Source organism: Monopterus albus, unplaced genomic scaffold (genome assembly GCF_001952655.1).
Source record: "Monopterus albus unplaced genomic scaffold, M_albus_1.0 scaffold8.1, whole genome shotgun sequence".
Taxonomy (NCBI): Eukaryota; Metazoa; Chordata; class Actinopteri; order Synbranchiformes; family Synbranchidae; genus Monopterus; species Monopterus albus.
The window spans coordinates 3603642-3620061 of record NW_018127888.1 but is presented as its reverse complement, the minus strand read 5'-3'; the positions used below and the strand labels follow the sequence as shown (position 1 = coordinate 3620061).

At 40.7% G+C, this 16420-nt stretch overlaps 1 protein-coding gene across 1 annotated transcript in view; it reads left to right on the top strand.

Annotated features, from left to right (window-relative positions):
* The first annotated feature begins 819 nt into the window (after positions 1-819).
* The window catches only part of smtnl (smoothelin, like), a 22154-nt gene continuing 6553 nt past the window's right edge, over positions 820-16420 (top strand). Inside the window, exons 1-2 of the mRNA XM_020586959.1 lie at positions 820-1289; positions 16026-16107. Of these exons, the coding sequence (XP_020442615.1) occupies positions 921-1289; positions 16026-16107 (451 nt within the window). The 5' untranslated portion in view covers positions 820-920. The remainder of the gene's footprint in view (positions 1290-16025; positions 16108-16420) is intronic.

Sequence of the window (16420 nt, the reverse complement as noted above, 5' to 3'; positions counted from 1 at the left end):
CACTTTATCCCTCCCTCTGTCATCCAGGCCAGTAGAGAGGAGTGATCAACCTGAGAGTTTAAACAGACCAGAGAGCCGGCAGAGCGGAGCTCACACACTCTCTCACACACACATTCCTACAGCTGTTCAGTGACGAGGGAAGTCTAGTGACTGGAGCACGAAGCTGAGGTAGGTTTGCTGCAGCTGTGAGTAAAGATTACCTCACTGCTGTGTTTTATGGCAGTTATGCAACATAGCTGGCTCATGCTTTCTTTCTGTTATTCTGCCTCTTTAAAAGAAATAATAAGAGTTGATCTCTGTACAGTAAAGTGAAGGCATTTGTGTTTGAATCATATTGAGCTTTTTTGTTTGTTTGTAGTTTTTTTTTGCAAAATTTAAATTAAATCGTTTAGTACAAGCCTTGATTTCACTGCGACCCTCAAGTTTTTTCTAGTCTAGCTGCATTTTTTACACCTTGGACTTTGGTGGTTCGTTTAAGATCTTGACAGTTGCTCACAAGCTAAGGGTCAAATATTGCCCCTGTTGTGCTTTCAGATAGAAGACAAAGGGAGGAATCTGCTCCTGTGAAGCAGAGCGTACTGAAGGAGAAGCAGCCTGGGACATCGCAGGACAGAACTGAAGGAGTGTGGATAAAACAGACCAGGCATTTGCCCCCTCCCCTGAAAACTTTCACCTCCCGACCCTTGCCCCTCAGTCCCCTCCCTCAGCACACTGAAACTACACATTCTCCAGTGTCCAGAAGATCTTATTTACAGTCTGGCAGACAGAGAGGCTGTCTGTCCCATTCCCAGAGGGTCACCAGTGGTTACAGCTGTCCGAGTGGCCCTCCCGGAAGAGCAGTGGCTCAGCTCCAGCAGGAAAACCGGCAGCTTAGGAGTCAGCTAGAAGCTCTTACCCGCCAGGTAGAGCTCCTGAGTGCAATGACAAGTGACAGGAGCACTTTGATTAGCAACAACCACAGTCACAAGCATCACCTTAATAACATTCAGGAGAACCACCAGGATATAAAAGAGGTGGTCTACGGCAGAGGTCAGGCTCATACTCAGAGCCAGGCTCACCTCCATGTCCAGACCTGCACCCTGGGGAACCAAGCCCAGACCTACAGCAGCCTCAGTAATCAGTCAAGTCCTGGATCACCCCCTGCCACCTTCTCATTCTCCCCCAGCTCCAGCAGTCCTCCTGTGGGCTCCAGAGTTTCCTCAATGGTGACAGGCCCGGTGTTCAGCAGCAGCCCCTCCACCGCCCGCTTCTCCAGCCGAGCCACATTCGCTGTGTCCAGCAAGACTAATGTGAGTACTGCATGTATGTATAAATGAGGTGGTGGATGCCTTTACAACAGTGGTTCCCAGCCCTATTTGTCTAATGAACCCCGACAACCATGCTAACCCTTTCAGTGATACCACTCATCATGGTCCATATATGTTCAAATATGTTGGTTTGATCTTAATCTCTAACAGTTTCGATTCAACTGATCCATTGGTTTTAGCTGTTTAACATTATTTTTACCAAAATATTGTCATCACATTTAACTATCTGTACTTATTTGCTGCTTTTAGAAATCTGTTAACTTTTATCTATTACTTTTAGTTGTCTGTTTCAATCTTTTATCCATACTCTTAGCTGTTTAGACTCTTCTCACTTGGTAGTCACTGTAGTATAATATAATAATTATTTCCATTTTTCAAATTAGTTCAGCAAGTGTTTTCATGTATCTACTGGGCAACAGCAGAAGTAACCTCTAGGGAACAAGGACTTGTAATTGGAAATCACAGTTTTACATGTCAAGAAGAGCCAAATCTCGAGCGCTTGACTTAACTGTAGTGTCCCGCTACATGAACTTTTCTAATATGGATGCAAATTTAATATACAACCGCAAAGGAGGTAATTTAGCAATTGCAATGTAATTTTTCAGGTTGGGAAAGAACCACTATGGTAACAAAGTGGAATGTGTTTGACCGAAGCCACGTTGTGTTGTGGTTGTGTGGAGGTGTCATACGAAGCGCCGGCTGTGTCACCGCAGTTGCACAATAGACCCTGACCAGGATGCTTAAGAATTTATGAAGGTTCAGTAACATGAGTCGAGCAGCCTCCTGGGAGGTGAGGTTATTGTGGTCATGTGGCTTTCAGACCTGAGTCAAATATGTGAAATCAGTGTTGTGAAACGTAGGCTCTGGTTAGTCATTATCAGAGTGTCTCTATCACTGTGAGCCCTTGTCTGGGGGATTTTTATCATTCTGCCTTCACCTGAATGATTACATGGTTTTGATTTGAGGAAAATCCAACCACTTGTCTTGAGGAAGTCTAAACTCTAATGAGTAAATTAAAAAAACAGATGGAGCAAGCCAAAAACAGGCCTATTTTCTCAGTTCCTGGAAAGCTGACATTTTTCTTAGTGTATCATTATCGGGTTTGTCTGGGTTACATCATAGTTCATCACTGCATGAATGATGGCCAGACGACCCAAATTAGTGTTTTAGTGCTCAGCGGATTTTGAATTATTGTCATTTTGGGATGCTGCACATGGAGGTTTTGACATATCTTGGAGCTCCATACAGAGTTGTCACAGTTCCCAACATTGCGTAACTGAATTTGTTTCCTCCCTTGGCGCGTCTTGCTTCTGATGAAACCAAAAAGAGAACCTCGTGGCTTATATCCATCCTGTGGTTTCTGCATCACTCAGCCAGCTGATGACGACCATGGAGATTTGCTGGCTTTCTGCTCAGTATAAATTAATGGGATTTTCACCTCAAAAATGTCTTTTGTCAAAATTACCTTTGTCCAAATATTTAGAAAAATAGGAAAGTGCACCAGCTGAAGACAATTAAGATTTTTTTTTTCTGTCTTTGTCTTTCCACTCCTGGGTGATTTAGTATACATGGGTTTAAGAGTGTGTCTGTGTTCTAACTCAGGATTCTTTCAGGAATCTGTGATCTTGTAATGACAAGACTGAATCCAAATTCAACCAGTCTCTGCATTATTTGTGAGAACTAGCTAAGTAAGCTTGCATTGTTCACCATACACTCCTTGAGGCCTTCTTGCAGCACAGGCCAATTTTGTGCTGTCCGTCTGTGTGCTCAAAACAATCATATATAAGAAAAAAAAAAAGAGTTAAATACAATGTTTCCATCTCAAGGCTGGACTATGCATTTCCATCTGTACAAACACAGACACATGGGTGTGATTTAGAAACATTTATGTGTCTGTTTTCTGTTATACTTCTACAAAATTGGGGTATAACATCTCATGTACACCGGTTGCATAATTAAAGCAGCACATTAGCAGCAGCTGCAGTCCTCCATCAGTGGAACTGTGCTAGCAAATCGGAAGAAAATTGACTTTACAGGTTGCAATAATGCACATAAAGTTTGAGCTTTTACACACCTGGTGTCAACAACTGTACTGATAATATAAATGCAGTATATACTGTTGAGTCTGGCCAGTGTATAAGTCTAGCTCTACTTCTGCATTATTCCTTTTTTCCCCAAACCCATTACTTCTTATGCATCAGAAGGAGTTTCTGCTAACACACCACAAGCATGTTCACAGCAAATGTTATCTTTCATGAACTGGCTGTGGCTTGAACCACCACTGATTCAAACAACAATAAATAATACTGACTTCTATTTAGTGTTATAGTCATTACCTAAAGTAAACAGTGAAACAAAAGACATAAAACCACAGGTGAAACAGTTTTGCTTTACAAGTACTTTAAAGTGACAGTAGTAAGTCTGAATATTTACTTCCAGGGCACTTCATCCTTCTGTGGAAAGACATTTAGCTATTTGAAATGTTTGGCGAGTTATTTTAAAAGTTTGATAGCTAGATCAGCAGTTGAAATGTTTGCTAGTGCTAGCGAGTGTTTGGTAACAGTTAGCTTGAATTAGCCTGAGTAGATCAAGGGTTGTATTGGGTGTGTGGGTACAGGCAAAAAGGGGGGTGGTTCTGGGATGTTGGAACACACTGTTGGTAAATGGTAAATGGTCTTATACTTGTATAGCGCCTTTCTATGCTTTTACAGCACACTCAAAGCGCTTTCACATTATTCAGCCATTCACCCACTGTTGAGCCCTCTCTAACACCAGTTAGTGAGAAGGTGCCCAAGTGATGACCCTGTAGACTTGTCTGCACTCCCACGCCCACACAGAACTTGTATGGGTGTTAGTGATAGTATAGTTTCAGACTCACTGGAATTGTTAATAAGTCTTTTTTTGTTAGACAATCCTGGTAGAATAGTGTCAGTGGCTGGACAACTCAAAGGTGACTGCAATTACAAGCCAGGTGGGCCAGCCACTGTTTAACCTGAGCAAACACAATACAGATGCTGTGTGTCAAGCCAAATATCCAGTCTTTGCTTGGGTGAGGACAGGGTTCAGGGATACTTTGTGTTAAAGGTAGGTCAGGTCTGGAAAATGGTGTTGCTTATTGAGGGGTTCTGAAGATTTATGATAGCACTGTCTGGCACCCCCCTCATAAGGGCCAAATAATGGGTAAACATCATTTAACTCATACACTGAGCTTCCATATGAATGCTCTCCTATTCACTGGCACATTTAACTGTGTATTACTGGCTGACTGTTTATGAGACTAGCATTGAGATTCTCTTTGTTATTTGGAGCAGAGCTGTTCCTTGGGGAGGCTTTTTCTCTTGCCTGTAGATTCACAGTTGACACACAGCACAGACACAATACACGCACACTACAGCATATCCTGGCACACACCCTCTAAAGTAGGCTGAGTTGTGTTGATGGACTGCAACAGGTAGGAGGTGGTCCAGTCAATATTTTCATTATCTTGTGATGCACTTTGACAACTGACATCAGAAAGACATTTAAATTTAGCACCTTATATGCTCAAGTTTTCTGTGTATGCTCAACATCCAAATAATTGTTAGGGATGCATAGTGTACATAATAAAAGTATAAATTGCAGCCAAGATTTACAAAAATATAAAAACACAAGCTCACACATGTGCACATTATGCAAATCGCTGTTCCTCCTGTATCTGTAATTGCCAAACTATGTGGTTGATACAACAGAGGAATGTTATCTTGTTTGAAATCATGTGATCAGAGCTAAACAACACAACGGCACCTTTGTTTCAGTGTTTCTGGTATGGGAGATCCTGTTGTCAGCCAAGCACTCAAGTGTCGCACACAAAGTCACACAGATCATATCAAACATGAGATGCAAAAAGTACTGTGAAATAATGCATCAGTGCACAAAGGTTGACTGTGTGCACACTGCTTCTTTGCTCACATCATGGTAATTAGCTTTATGGGATTTTCATCCACGTTGTCAGATCTCAACATGCCGGTGCTGGAATTGTAACTCGCTCTTCCTGTCACATCCTCACCTTCGTGTCAGAAGCAGACATGAGGGAGATACAGTACATAAAGTTCAGTTGGCTGACAGGTCTGACTGACATGGTACACAGACAAATACGCACACAGACACTTCAGGTATTTGTAACTGCTCAAATCCAAGCAGAAGCTACAGTATCTGTGCCAGAGAGATGTGTATGGGCGTGTCTGGCTTCCAGCCTGCTCTCCAGCTGTTACTGTGCACCTTCACTGTGACCTGCCAAGCCATCACACCTGTGTACACACACACACACACACACACACACACACACACTCACCTCCAAAACACACCTGCAGCGCATACTCTATCTCTATGAATTATGTACAACTTCTTTCATCTTTATGATCTGTCTCTTTTTTTTCCATCCTCTCGTTTGTATGCATTTTTTTCGGTTTGCTCTTTGAATGTTATCACCCCATTAAATGGCCGTTATCAGTTCGTCATCTGGTGCATGGGTTAGTATGGCCCAACTTCACCTCTTAGTCAGCTCAGTATGCCATTAGCATGTGACAGACCATGAAGTGTGCCAGGTTCAGACACAAAAACTGCTTACTTACTAAAGTAACAACCTGACTATTGGTTTGAAAAGACAAACCAACAGCTGTCTGGAAGTCCTATGTTTTGAAGAAAAATGCAGTGGAAACAGACTTAGCAAATTCATCTTCATGTATACATTCACTGAAGAGGTAAAAAAAAAAAAGCATAGTAGACCAAAACAGATCAAATAAAAGCTCCAAAGGCTAAGAATGGCATTTTCAGTTTCTGAAGTAAGAATCAACTGTGCATGCAAATGATCTCTGTTCTGTTTACACTGCTCTGCTAGCTTCTCATGCTACACATAATGCGAGAAACAGGTCACCCAGTGCAGTGGTGTGACTCACTGGCATGTTTTTAATAGTTTTTGAACAACAATGGAGGCCTACGGCACAAACTAGTAGGGCAAACCATAGTCTAGATTCACAGATATTACAAAATTCATTGTTGGTTTTAGTTTCTGCATGAGATTTGTGGAAAATAACCAAGAAAAACACATGTGTTATTCCTAGACATAATTTGTCTTTTGCAATATTTGAGAAGCTGTGTTTGACTTTTCTGAGCAGTACATTGGAATTCACATAAAAATACTTGAATAGAAATCCAACTGTGTGCATAATAGTGCGTACCCTATATAGTATGTGTGTTTAAGGCTTGTAAAGAGGCAGCTGTGTGGCTCCTTTTTTTTACCCTGTAATGGTTCTGGGCACAGAAATTAGTCAAGATTAGGATTAGGACAAAGTCCTAAGCCTCCTCAACAATGTCTCCTCTTCCTCCCCTTCACCCTCCTCCACACTTTCTCATCTCACGCACACTAACACGAATACACACACACACACACACACACACACACACCTGCAGACAACACCACTGTTGCCAATTACAGAGTCAAAGCAGCTGTCTCAATGGTCCATTGTGTGGGTTCATGTGCTTCACTGGGAGTACACAGAGTGTGGAAGGATTATAGAACTGACCCTCCTCTCTTCCTCCTCATTTCTTCTCCTTTTATCTGTCTCTCACTCGCTATCTCAACTAAGCAAATATTTCACTAGAGGCCTAAGCTTTTTTAAAAATATGACACTGTTTTGATATATGACAAGTTGTGATTTTGATTACACTTTTGACATCGAGTGCGTAGGTTTGCAAAATACACAGAAACTCATCATCCACTTAATAGAGTTCTCTGGAGCTTTCGATCGTACCTTACAGTTCTCATCAGTGGATAGAATTTGCTCAGTTGTTAATAAAGACGGCTTTGTTAACACATGACCAAAGTTATCATGTGGTTCAATCTAATGAAAATGTAGACTTGTCTACAGACCAAACAAATGCGGTAATTATCAGTTAGAAGGTTCATCATATCAGAAGCTGAATGGATCAAATTGAATTTTTAATAAAAGAGCAGCATCTGTTGTATTTTTAAATGCATAATTTATATATTTACTGTAACATTTCATCTTTCTTTTTTGATCTGTTTTCTCTCACAGAGACTTTCATTTTCTTCCAAACCCTCACACACTTACAAACCACACCTGTACCACTCAAGACTCCACAGACACCAACAATGTGCCTGTTCATCAACAAATGAGCAGATCAGATTAACTCAGCCAGGTCAGAGGGTTAACTACTGTTCTCTGTCAGCACACAAAGACTGGGTTGATTTATGGGCCCTCAACACATTACGTAAGGGGCAGATTCTTGTGATGGAAAAGTGAGTTTGGATGTGTTTCTTGCATGGACTCAAAGGAAAGGATGTATACTGTAGATGTCACATGACATTCCACATAAAGGTGCTACATGTAGCAGTTTCAATAAATTATTACCATGCACATTTTGAGACAGTCCTGTTGTCAACTGTTACAACTATAGCAAAAGTCTTGTTGACAGAGAGTGAAAGGCTAAATCACTTTCAGTAGTTTCTTGAAGGAAGCAAAAGGATTTGTGGGAAATGTGGTTTTAATTTTGAGAAATATCTGCACTCACAATGCCACTGACACAGAAACTACCCATTGTCTTTACCCTTGTCTAACTTTTACAGCAGTGATACCAAGCTATTAAAAGTTCATTTGACAGTAATAATATATTAGCATTCAAAAATTGAATCGTAGCTATTTGTCTGATGACTGAGTACTTAAGCTGCTGGTTGATGGTCTGCAGGTTCCATCAAGTTACACTCCCCTGATAATCTGTGTCCTTCCATCCCTCCCTGTGCACTCATTAGCTCCATCTCCCTCTAACATTACACAACTTAACCGCAATGCTATCTGCTCCTTATCTGCACCCACACGCACCAACAGATGACCACTGCAAAATTTAGCCTGCAGTGAGTTAGTCACAGTCTGAGAATAGGATGATGGGTAGATTTGATGTAGCAGTCCTGATCCAAACTGAAGTACGCTGTGATTAAGTTCACAGACCCTCAGTTAACAGGAAGTTATGGAGAAAGTGAAAATGTGTGCTTGTTGTATTGTATCGGCTCAGTCATATTCTGTACATATGGATGTATATACATACACACACATCCATATCCATATATTTAGAGACTGTTCTCTTATTAAAATATTTGAGTTTTCTGAGTTTGTCATGCTGGTACAAAGGTACTGGATGGATGATAATCTTTTTAAAAAAAACCCCACAAGAGTGACACTTTTACTAGCTTTAATCCCTTTTTGGTAGAATAATGCTGCATTTCACTGTTTATACTGGCCTCTTAAAGCCACTTTATAAGGTTACTTCCTATTGAAGTGAATGCATCTGATCAGTATAACCTTGTGTGCCTTGCTTTGTAGAGCTTGACTAACCTAATCCATAATTATGCCTGATGCAAACTGTTTAACTGGAGTCTTGCCTTATGTAACTTTTTAATAGTACAAAGTGTCAGATTATAAACCTTCATGAACATGACTAGGTGTTATAAAAAACTGACAGCCACACATCTGGCAGTATCATTTGTTATATCATTTGAATGAAAAGAAGTAATTTAGCTCATTCATAGTGACCGTCAGATGATTAAAATTTCATTTGTTTTGTTCCATTACCTAAAATTTCAAATTCACTTTTGTCTTTAACATTTTACTGGCAATGAAAAGGAGAAGCCATCTCTGACTGCCTCTGATAAGTGTGTGACTTCTGTTCTCTCTGTGTACCCAATTTCTACCAGAACCCATCCACCCATGTTATCTGTTCCTCACTCTTCTACCCCTCCCCCAATCTCCCCTGCATTTTAAGGTTGGATTCCCGGCACCAGCGGCCTCTTTGTGGCTATTAATACAACCAGTTTCATCATCTTTCTTGGTCAAACACACACTCACACAAGCATAATGTTTACAAATACGCTAAATATATGATATGACTTTTGAATCAACTCTACTTTTCTGCTGTAATTTATCATTTGCCACATATAATTACAGCATCATCTCTATACCCTTGCATGTCTGTGTGGCTCTCTATGATTAATTTGCATGCATGGTTTGGCAATGTAAACTACTTATCAAGACTATTCTGAATGCTGGTTTGGAAATACTTATTCTGATAGGGACATGCTCGCATGCATGTTCTGATAAGATGTTAAAATGGATGTGGACTGATACAGAAGTGAAGAATAAAACTGAAAACAGAGCACAGCAGAGGGGAGAGCAAGTGTGTGTGTGCATGTGTGTGTTCGTGTGCTTTCAAATGCTGGGGGTTTAACAGAGGTATGCAGCCACTCCCTGGCTACCCCTGGCTCTCTTAATGACTTCCAGACAATAGGCCATGTTCCTGTCATCATCTCTGTGGAAACAGGTTAATAACTAACTGGAAGGGCTCACCCTCCTCACCCTTGCAGCCCTCTGAAACCAGTAAGCTTTACTGGAAGGAAACTTCAAGAGTAGATTTTGACGTCCAGGTCAGCTAAATCCACCCTGGGAATACTTCACAAATTTAATTTAACTGCACTCAGTTCCAGTGCTTTGGGATAATGCCTGGAAGGCACTTTAAGGAAATTGGTTTTAGAGGTTGGGTGACAGGGGGTCATGGGTGAGAGAGCAGGGGTTCCTTAAGTTTTCAGATTTTGTCAGACATTAAGTCTCGCACTACAGGCGGCTGACCTAGCTACAACTACTACTTTGGGCGATTTTGGGGGGTCGGGGAAAAGTAAGAACATAATCTAGAGTTAATTTATCTGCCTGTCAATCACTGTGAGGATGAGATTCAAAATGTAAACTCCCTAGAGGTTAGAAGATGAATGGTTGGAGGTGAGCGGAAGGCCTGTTAAGTATTCCCACTGAATACTCAGCACTGCATGTTTTCACAACAAAAAAAATATATTAGGAGGCATGCAGGTGAAAGGTGACTCTGCAGCAGCTACAACACCAGGGTGAAAGGTGGAAAATAATATAGCAAACGGTTGATATAGTATCAGACATCACATTACAGATGATGAATCACAAGAGTGAAACATGATCTTTTCTCCACAACTAACATGACCCATTTCCCACAGATCATACTTGGCCTGGAAGAATCTGAGATCATACTGTATTTTCATGCCTCTTACACATCTTTGACAGTGACTTAACCAACACCAGACAAATAAAGCCCGGTGGGAGAGTGGGAGTTGTAGAGCAAACTCAAATACTGCAAATACTAAAAGTCATTTACAGACAAAAAACTGAAGTATGAAGTATGTTATACTATGTAGAGATATTACTTATGTTTGGGTTAAAACACACTCAAAGATCTCAAATAGATGTATCTGGGATTTTGGGCAGATACTACACTGTTGCATAAATATACTGTCACCACTGATCGCAGGTACAAAGTAGATGAACATTCCTTGTATATAACCAAGTATCCAAGTAGTAAAACAATGTTAAGTATATTTTTAGCTGTTAAATGGGGCCCAGTGTTTCCAGGACCCCAAACAGAATGTAAAAGTTACATATGCTGTTTGCAAAACTGAATTTTGTTCTGAGGGTAGCACTAGAGCAAAGCTCCTGAAGAGACCAAAACACAAGGGTTTCATCCTCTTAGTAAATTTCATGTCTGTTAGGTTAAACCAGAAGAGGAAGATGGACTGACTGACATCTTAATTTATTGTCTAAAGACCAGTCATAAAATGCCTTTTCTAAATTATAGGAGCATATTGTTACAAGCATTAAAAGTATCACAAAAGTTTGAATTAATTATTGATTTTAATAAGCAGTTTTCAGGGAAGCACATGTGAAATCATACCTTATCTCTAGCCAAAACTACATTCAGACATACCGTGTTTATGAAGAAAACTTTTCCCTGTACAGTGGCTCTCATCTGCAATTGGGTTTTTATATAGTCTTAGTTCAAAGCCGGTGCATAATTTCCACTCTTAACCCAAACTGGTATTCTGTGAATTTTTTCAAGCAGAGAAATTGCAGGCTACATTAATGTACTTGAATAACAGGTGGTTTGAGTGTGCTCCATTCAAGAAGATTCCTCTATGTACTCTATGTACTCCTGGAAGGAAATTACAGTCCTCTGTCACTAAGTGTTTCCTATAATTATTCTTGCTTAGTATGTTACATTTGCACATTTACTGATGGCTGTATTGTTTTTTGTGCTTTTTTAAAATTTGTCATCATAAAATGCTGGGTCATTTAGCTGTCATTAGTTGACAGTGACATATGGCAGTTTACAAGCTTTACAGTAATTCATAACATGTAGTATACTGACAGCCTGTCCTGTCACTTGTCCATTCAGTCACGTTAGTGCGATCAGCACAAAGGGTTCACTGTGGCTTGAGGGCAAACTCTGTGTTAGTGTGTTTATTTAGCAAATTAAAATGAGCACTAAAGTTAGGTGTCCACAGTGGTGAGTGAATCTTTGTAGGACAAACTTCTTACTAAAGATAACGTTGTGCCGGCCCCACTCACACTCTCCCGCTCGGCACATTGATTTTACATTGGGATGACGTCACGTAAATAAAACTCTGCTTTCTGGACTTTGGGAGGGTTTTACAAATATAAAACTCAGTGGGTTAAAAATTCATAATACAAAGAGCGATCATTGTCCTCATTTATAGTTCCAGGTATTCTGTCAGTGGTTTTACAGACTTAGCTTTTATCATTGTGGTCTATGGAGAAAATGCTTTTTGGGTCGTATGAGGATTTTTTCATTGCCGTAGCGCAAGTGGCTGCTGGGGAAAATTGGCTGGGGCCAAATCCAGTTCATCCATCATTAAATCTGACTAAATGGCTTTAGCTTCCTGTTCAGACAGATGTGGCAGTGGTATCAATCTTTATATCTAAGTCTTGACAAGAATGCATATACAAATGTCTAATTATTCTTTTTAATTTGTCCACTTATGTTGTCTCTGGATGTTAGCACTAAAACTGAGAGTTGGCATGTTATTCTAGAATACAGAGCCAATACAAACTATATGTCACTGGTTGGATATTTTTTGTGAGTGCGCTGTATGTTTTCCAGAATTCTCACCTTCTAGCAGCCAACCTGTCCCATCCATGCCTCACCCCTGCCCCTGGAAAGTCTTTATTAAAGTGTCAGTGATGGAGATGCCTCTGACAGCTAAACAATGTCTTCTGAGTAAATACAGGATGTGGGGCCCACCCAGCACCCGCATACCCCTCATGTTAGAACAAAGTTTCCCAAGGGACATTAACAGCCAGTAGTCTGGCATTTGCAAATATCATGGTATAAATTTCATTAGCATGTCAAAACTTCTACTGAGTTAACAATAGAAATGGAACAGTAACTGTCTTTAGTGTCACTGTGGAAACACTCTCTCATAGGATACAGGCCAATATATCAGTTTTGATAATCAGTACATTGTTACATAGTGTATATTTTGTAAGGGAACGTGTATGGTACATTAAAGTACAAAAAAATCAATACCAATAGAAACTGGCAGCCCCATGTCTCATGTTTGTAAACTACAACCCCTCTGGAGCTAAAACAGCTTCATAGTGGTGCTTGGTCTGGTCCTGAAGTTCTGCTACTGTAGCAGATTTACGCCAGACTTAAAGTGATTTAATGCCTGTATAGGTTAGATTCACTGTATTTTTTCCTGGCAGTGAGTAGTCATGTTGCCACAACTTTATTTTGGCTTTTAATCCAAATCTGCTGGGAGTCAGTGCAGATGGGACATTAGTCAAGTGTTGACCTGCACATGAAGGACAGGGTGAGATGTGAGGTAACAATGGCAAATATTTTGTGATATACAAATCCTTATTCTTCCTCTTCACCTTTGTCCTTCTTCCTCCTCTTAAAGAAGCAGCTTAAGGTTCTTCCAGAGTTTAAGGCAGGGTGAAGCACATTTCAGTGCAGAGCTGCTTCCAAAGCCTCCGAATACTGTCTAGATGACATCTAGCTTTTAACAGAAGCTTTTCCCCTGAAATATAGTATGTCAAATGCAAAGTCCAGCAGATATCAGTTTAAATTTATGTGCATACGCATGTGGTTCTTATTAAGTTCTTAAGTGTTTGTTCATGCGTGCTGACTTAAGCAAACGCGTGCATAAATGTGATAGGTTCATCATGTTCTAAGGTCCCTTGTCAGTGCTGTGCCATGTTAAGTGTTGCACGTCAGAGTGTTCTGCCAGCAAATACTATAAGACCTTGAGATACCAGAGAGTTTACAGGAACCTTAGCAGCTTCACTATCATGTTCCCCCTCTGACCCTCAGTGGACATGTGATGATTTGAGTTCTTAAGCCAGTGAAGTTCCCCTCCCCAAAGCCAGGCCTTCTGCAATTTGCCCCCCTCCTCCTGCTGGATAGCCAGCTGTTTCCACCTATGTACCCTGTTCTTCTGCGCCATTTCACAACATGCAGTATACATCTTCCCCATCTGCCTCCCTCACTCTTTCATACATAATGATATTTTCTCCAGAAGCCCTTGCTTTTCCCCTTATTCTCATATCCCCTTTATAAAAACACAATCACCCACCCAGACACACTCTTTTCTTGACTTGTTTTAACACACACAGCAACATTCCTATAAGGTGAGCTCAGCCAAACACATACACATTTGCTGTACATGCACTGAACAGAGCACATTATCTAGCAGCAAGAATAGCATATTACCCTTTATGTCTGTGCATGAGCGAGATAGAGCATACAGTCGTAGCTTAGTTTGAGTTCTATTTGTCCAGGTTTTTTGACATCCCTGAAAATTTGTGCCGTCACTCCAAAACAATGGAGGTAAATGGAGATGTAAAATATTTGAAAATGTGGCATTTTTGTTTTTCTTTTTTTTCAGTTTTGGGTAAAATAATCCTCCATAGCCTAGCCCACAACCCCTCAATCCACCTCTCCCGTTTCACACAGAGGGTGAGGCGGAACGGTTGCAGCAGTTGTACTACCTCAGTGGTGAATCAACACTGAGCCCCCATGCAGGCTGGGTTGGTAACTTTTATACAGAATAATTTCACACTGAACAGGCAGTTTAAAAGGGACTATAGAGGAGCACTTGATCAGTTCTAGATTCAAATCTTTTGTCCACCCCTTAGTTGCTAGGTGCAGGCATTTGTTTGCGGATACAAGGAAATTTACAGCATATTTGTGTCACTTTTGGCACCTTTCACTGTGCAATGACAATTAAAGTAATAGTGGTCAGTGAAAGCCCTAGTCAGCATCCTTAGGTCTGCTTTGAAAAGACACTTTGTCCCCACTTCTGGTCCTTTGAAAAGAATGGGAATGATCCAATTTTTCTGAATAATCACTTCATTTATCTGTTCATTTTATGATGTCTGACCAGATGCTCAGATTCTGCTTCCAAACATGGTGACGTTATCTAAACACAGAATTCATGCATCAGTGATGAACTAATGTTCTCGGTCAAAAACAGTGCAGTAATCAGGCCTGTCTATTTAATTCCACTGTGACAGCCAAGGTTGAAATACAACCAGCTGTTCATTTTTTATTTGTTGCCAAAAAGCAGAGGATCTCCTACATGGCTGCCTGAGGGTGCATTATGTTTTCTGAAAGCCTATTTCTGGGTCTGTTAGATCAGCACAGATACAATTTTACATGTTTTATGATGCTGACCTTCAGAAAACCTACACAGCTATCAGCACTGCACTGTTGACTTGAATAGTCTTGTTCTATGCCAAGAAGCCTGACTATCAACAAGCTCCATCTGTCTGTCTGACAGAGACACATGTAAAGTAACAGCTTGACCCACAACCTATGGGGGTCAGCTGCACTACTGTATGTGACTGAGAGTTTGAGATAGAAGTATCTGGATGGTGATTAGCTGTTTCCATATGGCTGATTGTGTTTGGAGAGGAATGAGAGACTCTGCTGCAGGTCTGCACAGATCACAGAGACAGAAAACAGTGGATGTGACATGGTTACATAGACACAGAACTTAAGAGGCTAATGATGGTTGACATTACAACATGATTTCAGTCATTCTAGCAGTCATGCTACAACAACACTTGACAGATTTTGGCAGCACTCCCATCCCAGTGTGTCAGTAACAGCAGTGCCTGATTTAGAACAAAGGCTAGTCCCAAGTTTTATCATAAGAGGGAAGACTGAGACACTGAACAGAACACCCTGGTGCATCTCACACCTACAACACTTCATACTGTATGTCCGACTTTGAAGCGTGTTTAGCTGCACTGTGCCAGTTTGTCTGGTGCATCTCACACCTACAACACTTCTCTGTCATACTGTATGTCCAACTTTGAAGCGTGTTTAGTTGCACTGTGCCAGTTTGCTGGTTTGTTGTGCTTGAAGGTGTGTCAAAAAAGCCCATGTGTTGGAAAAAATTCTAAAAAGGAATGATTTTGACTCAATGAGCAGTGAACATCAGAATTTCTTCTTTATCTTTAATAGTTCAAACCAGAGGATCATGATATTCTGACTCTGTCTGTGATTCAAACACAACATATTAATGTTTGATCAGCTCAACACAACACTGAGACAATAGGGGCATCGGGTGCAAATATTTACTCCCTGTAGCACTCAATCAATCAATAGAATCTATCAATAGCACAATGATTAACCATGTGATTCTAAAAGTAATGTTTATGGAGGGAAAACTATACAGCTTTCTTACTGGTCTTCATTTAAGGTAAAACGTAACTTTAGGCTCCTTTAACAGTAATGAAGGTTGCTAGTGTGTTGTCGTTAATCGTGACTCTGTGTGTGTTTCAGAGCATTGAAAGAGAAGAGCCAATAGAAGTGGACCTCGCCCAAACACATGCTGGCCTGGAGAATGGACATGCAACTACAACAGGTAACAATGTTACTAATGTGTCACGCCATGGCAGTGGATAATTTACAGCGTTACAGACTCAGCATGATTTGAACCAAGTTGTTTCAAAGTTTCCTATAGTGACAGCATGTAGCTTGAGCTCACACTATAAGTTATAGATCCTTAATAGAATGCCTGTGTTACAAACTTAAGTTATGTATTATGAAAGACTGCATCAAAAGCCCTTTATGAATAGATTAAAATCAAGGACCGTGACGTTGCCCGGCATGGCGCAGCCGGGGCCCCACCCTGGAGCCCGAGCTTGTGCAGGAGGTTGAGAGGTACTGGCTAGATA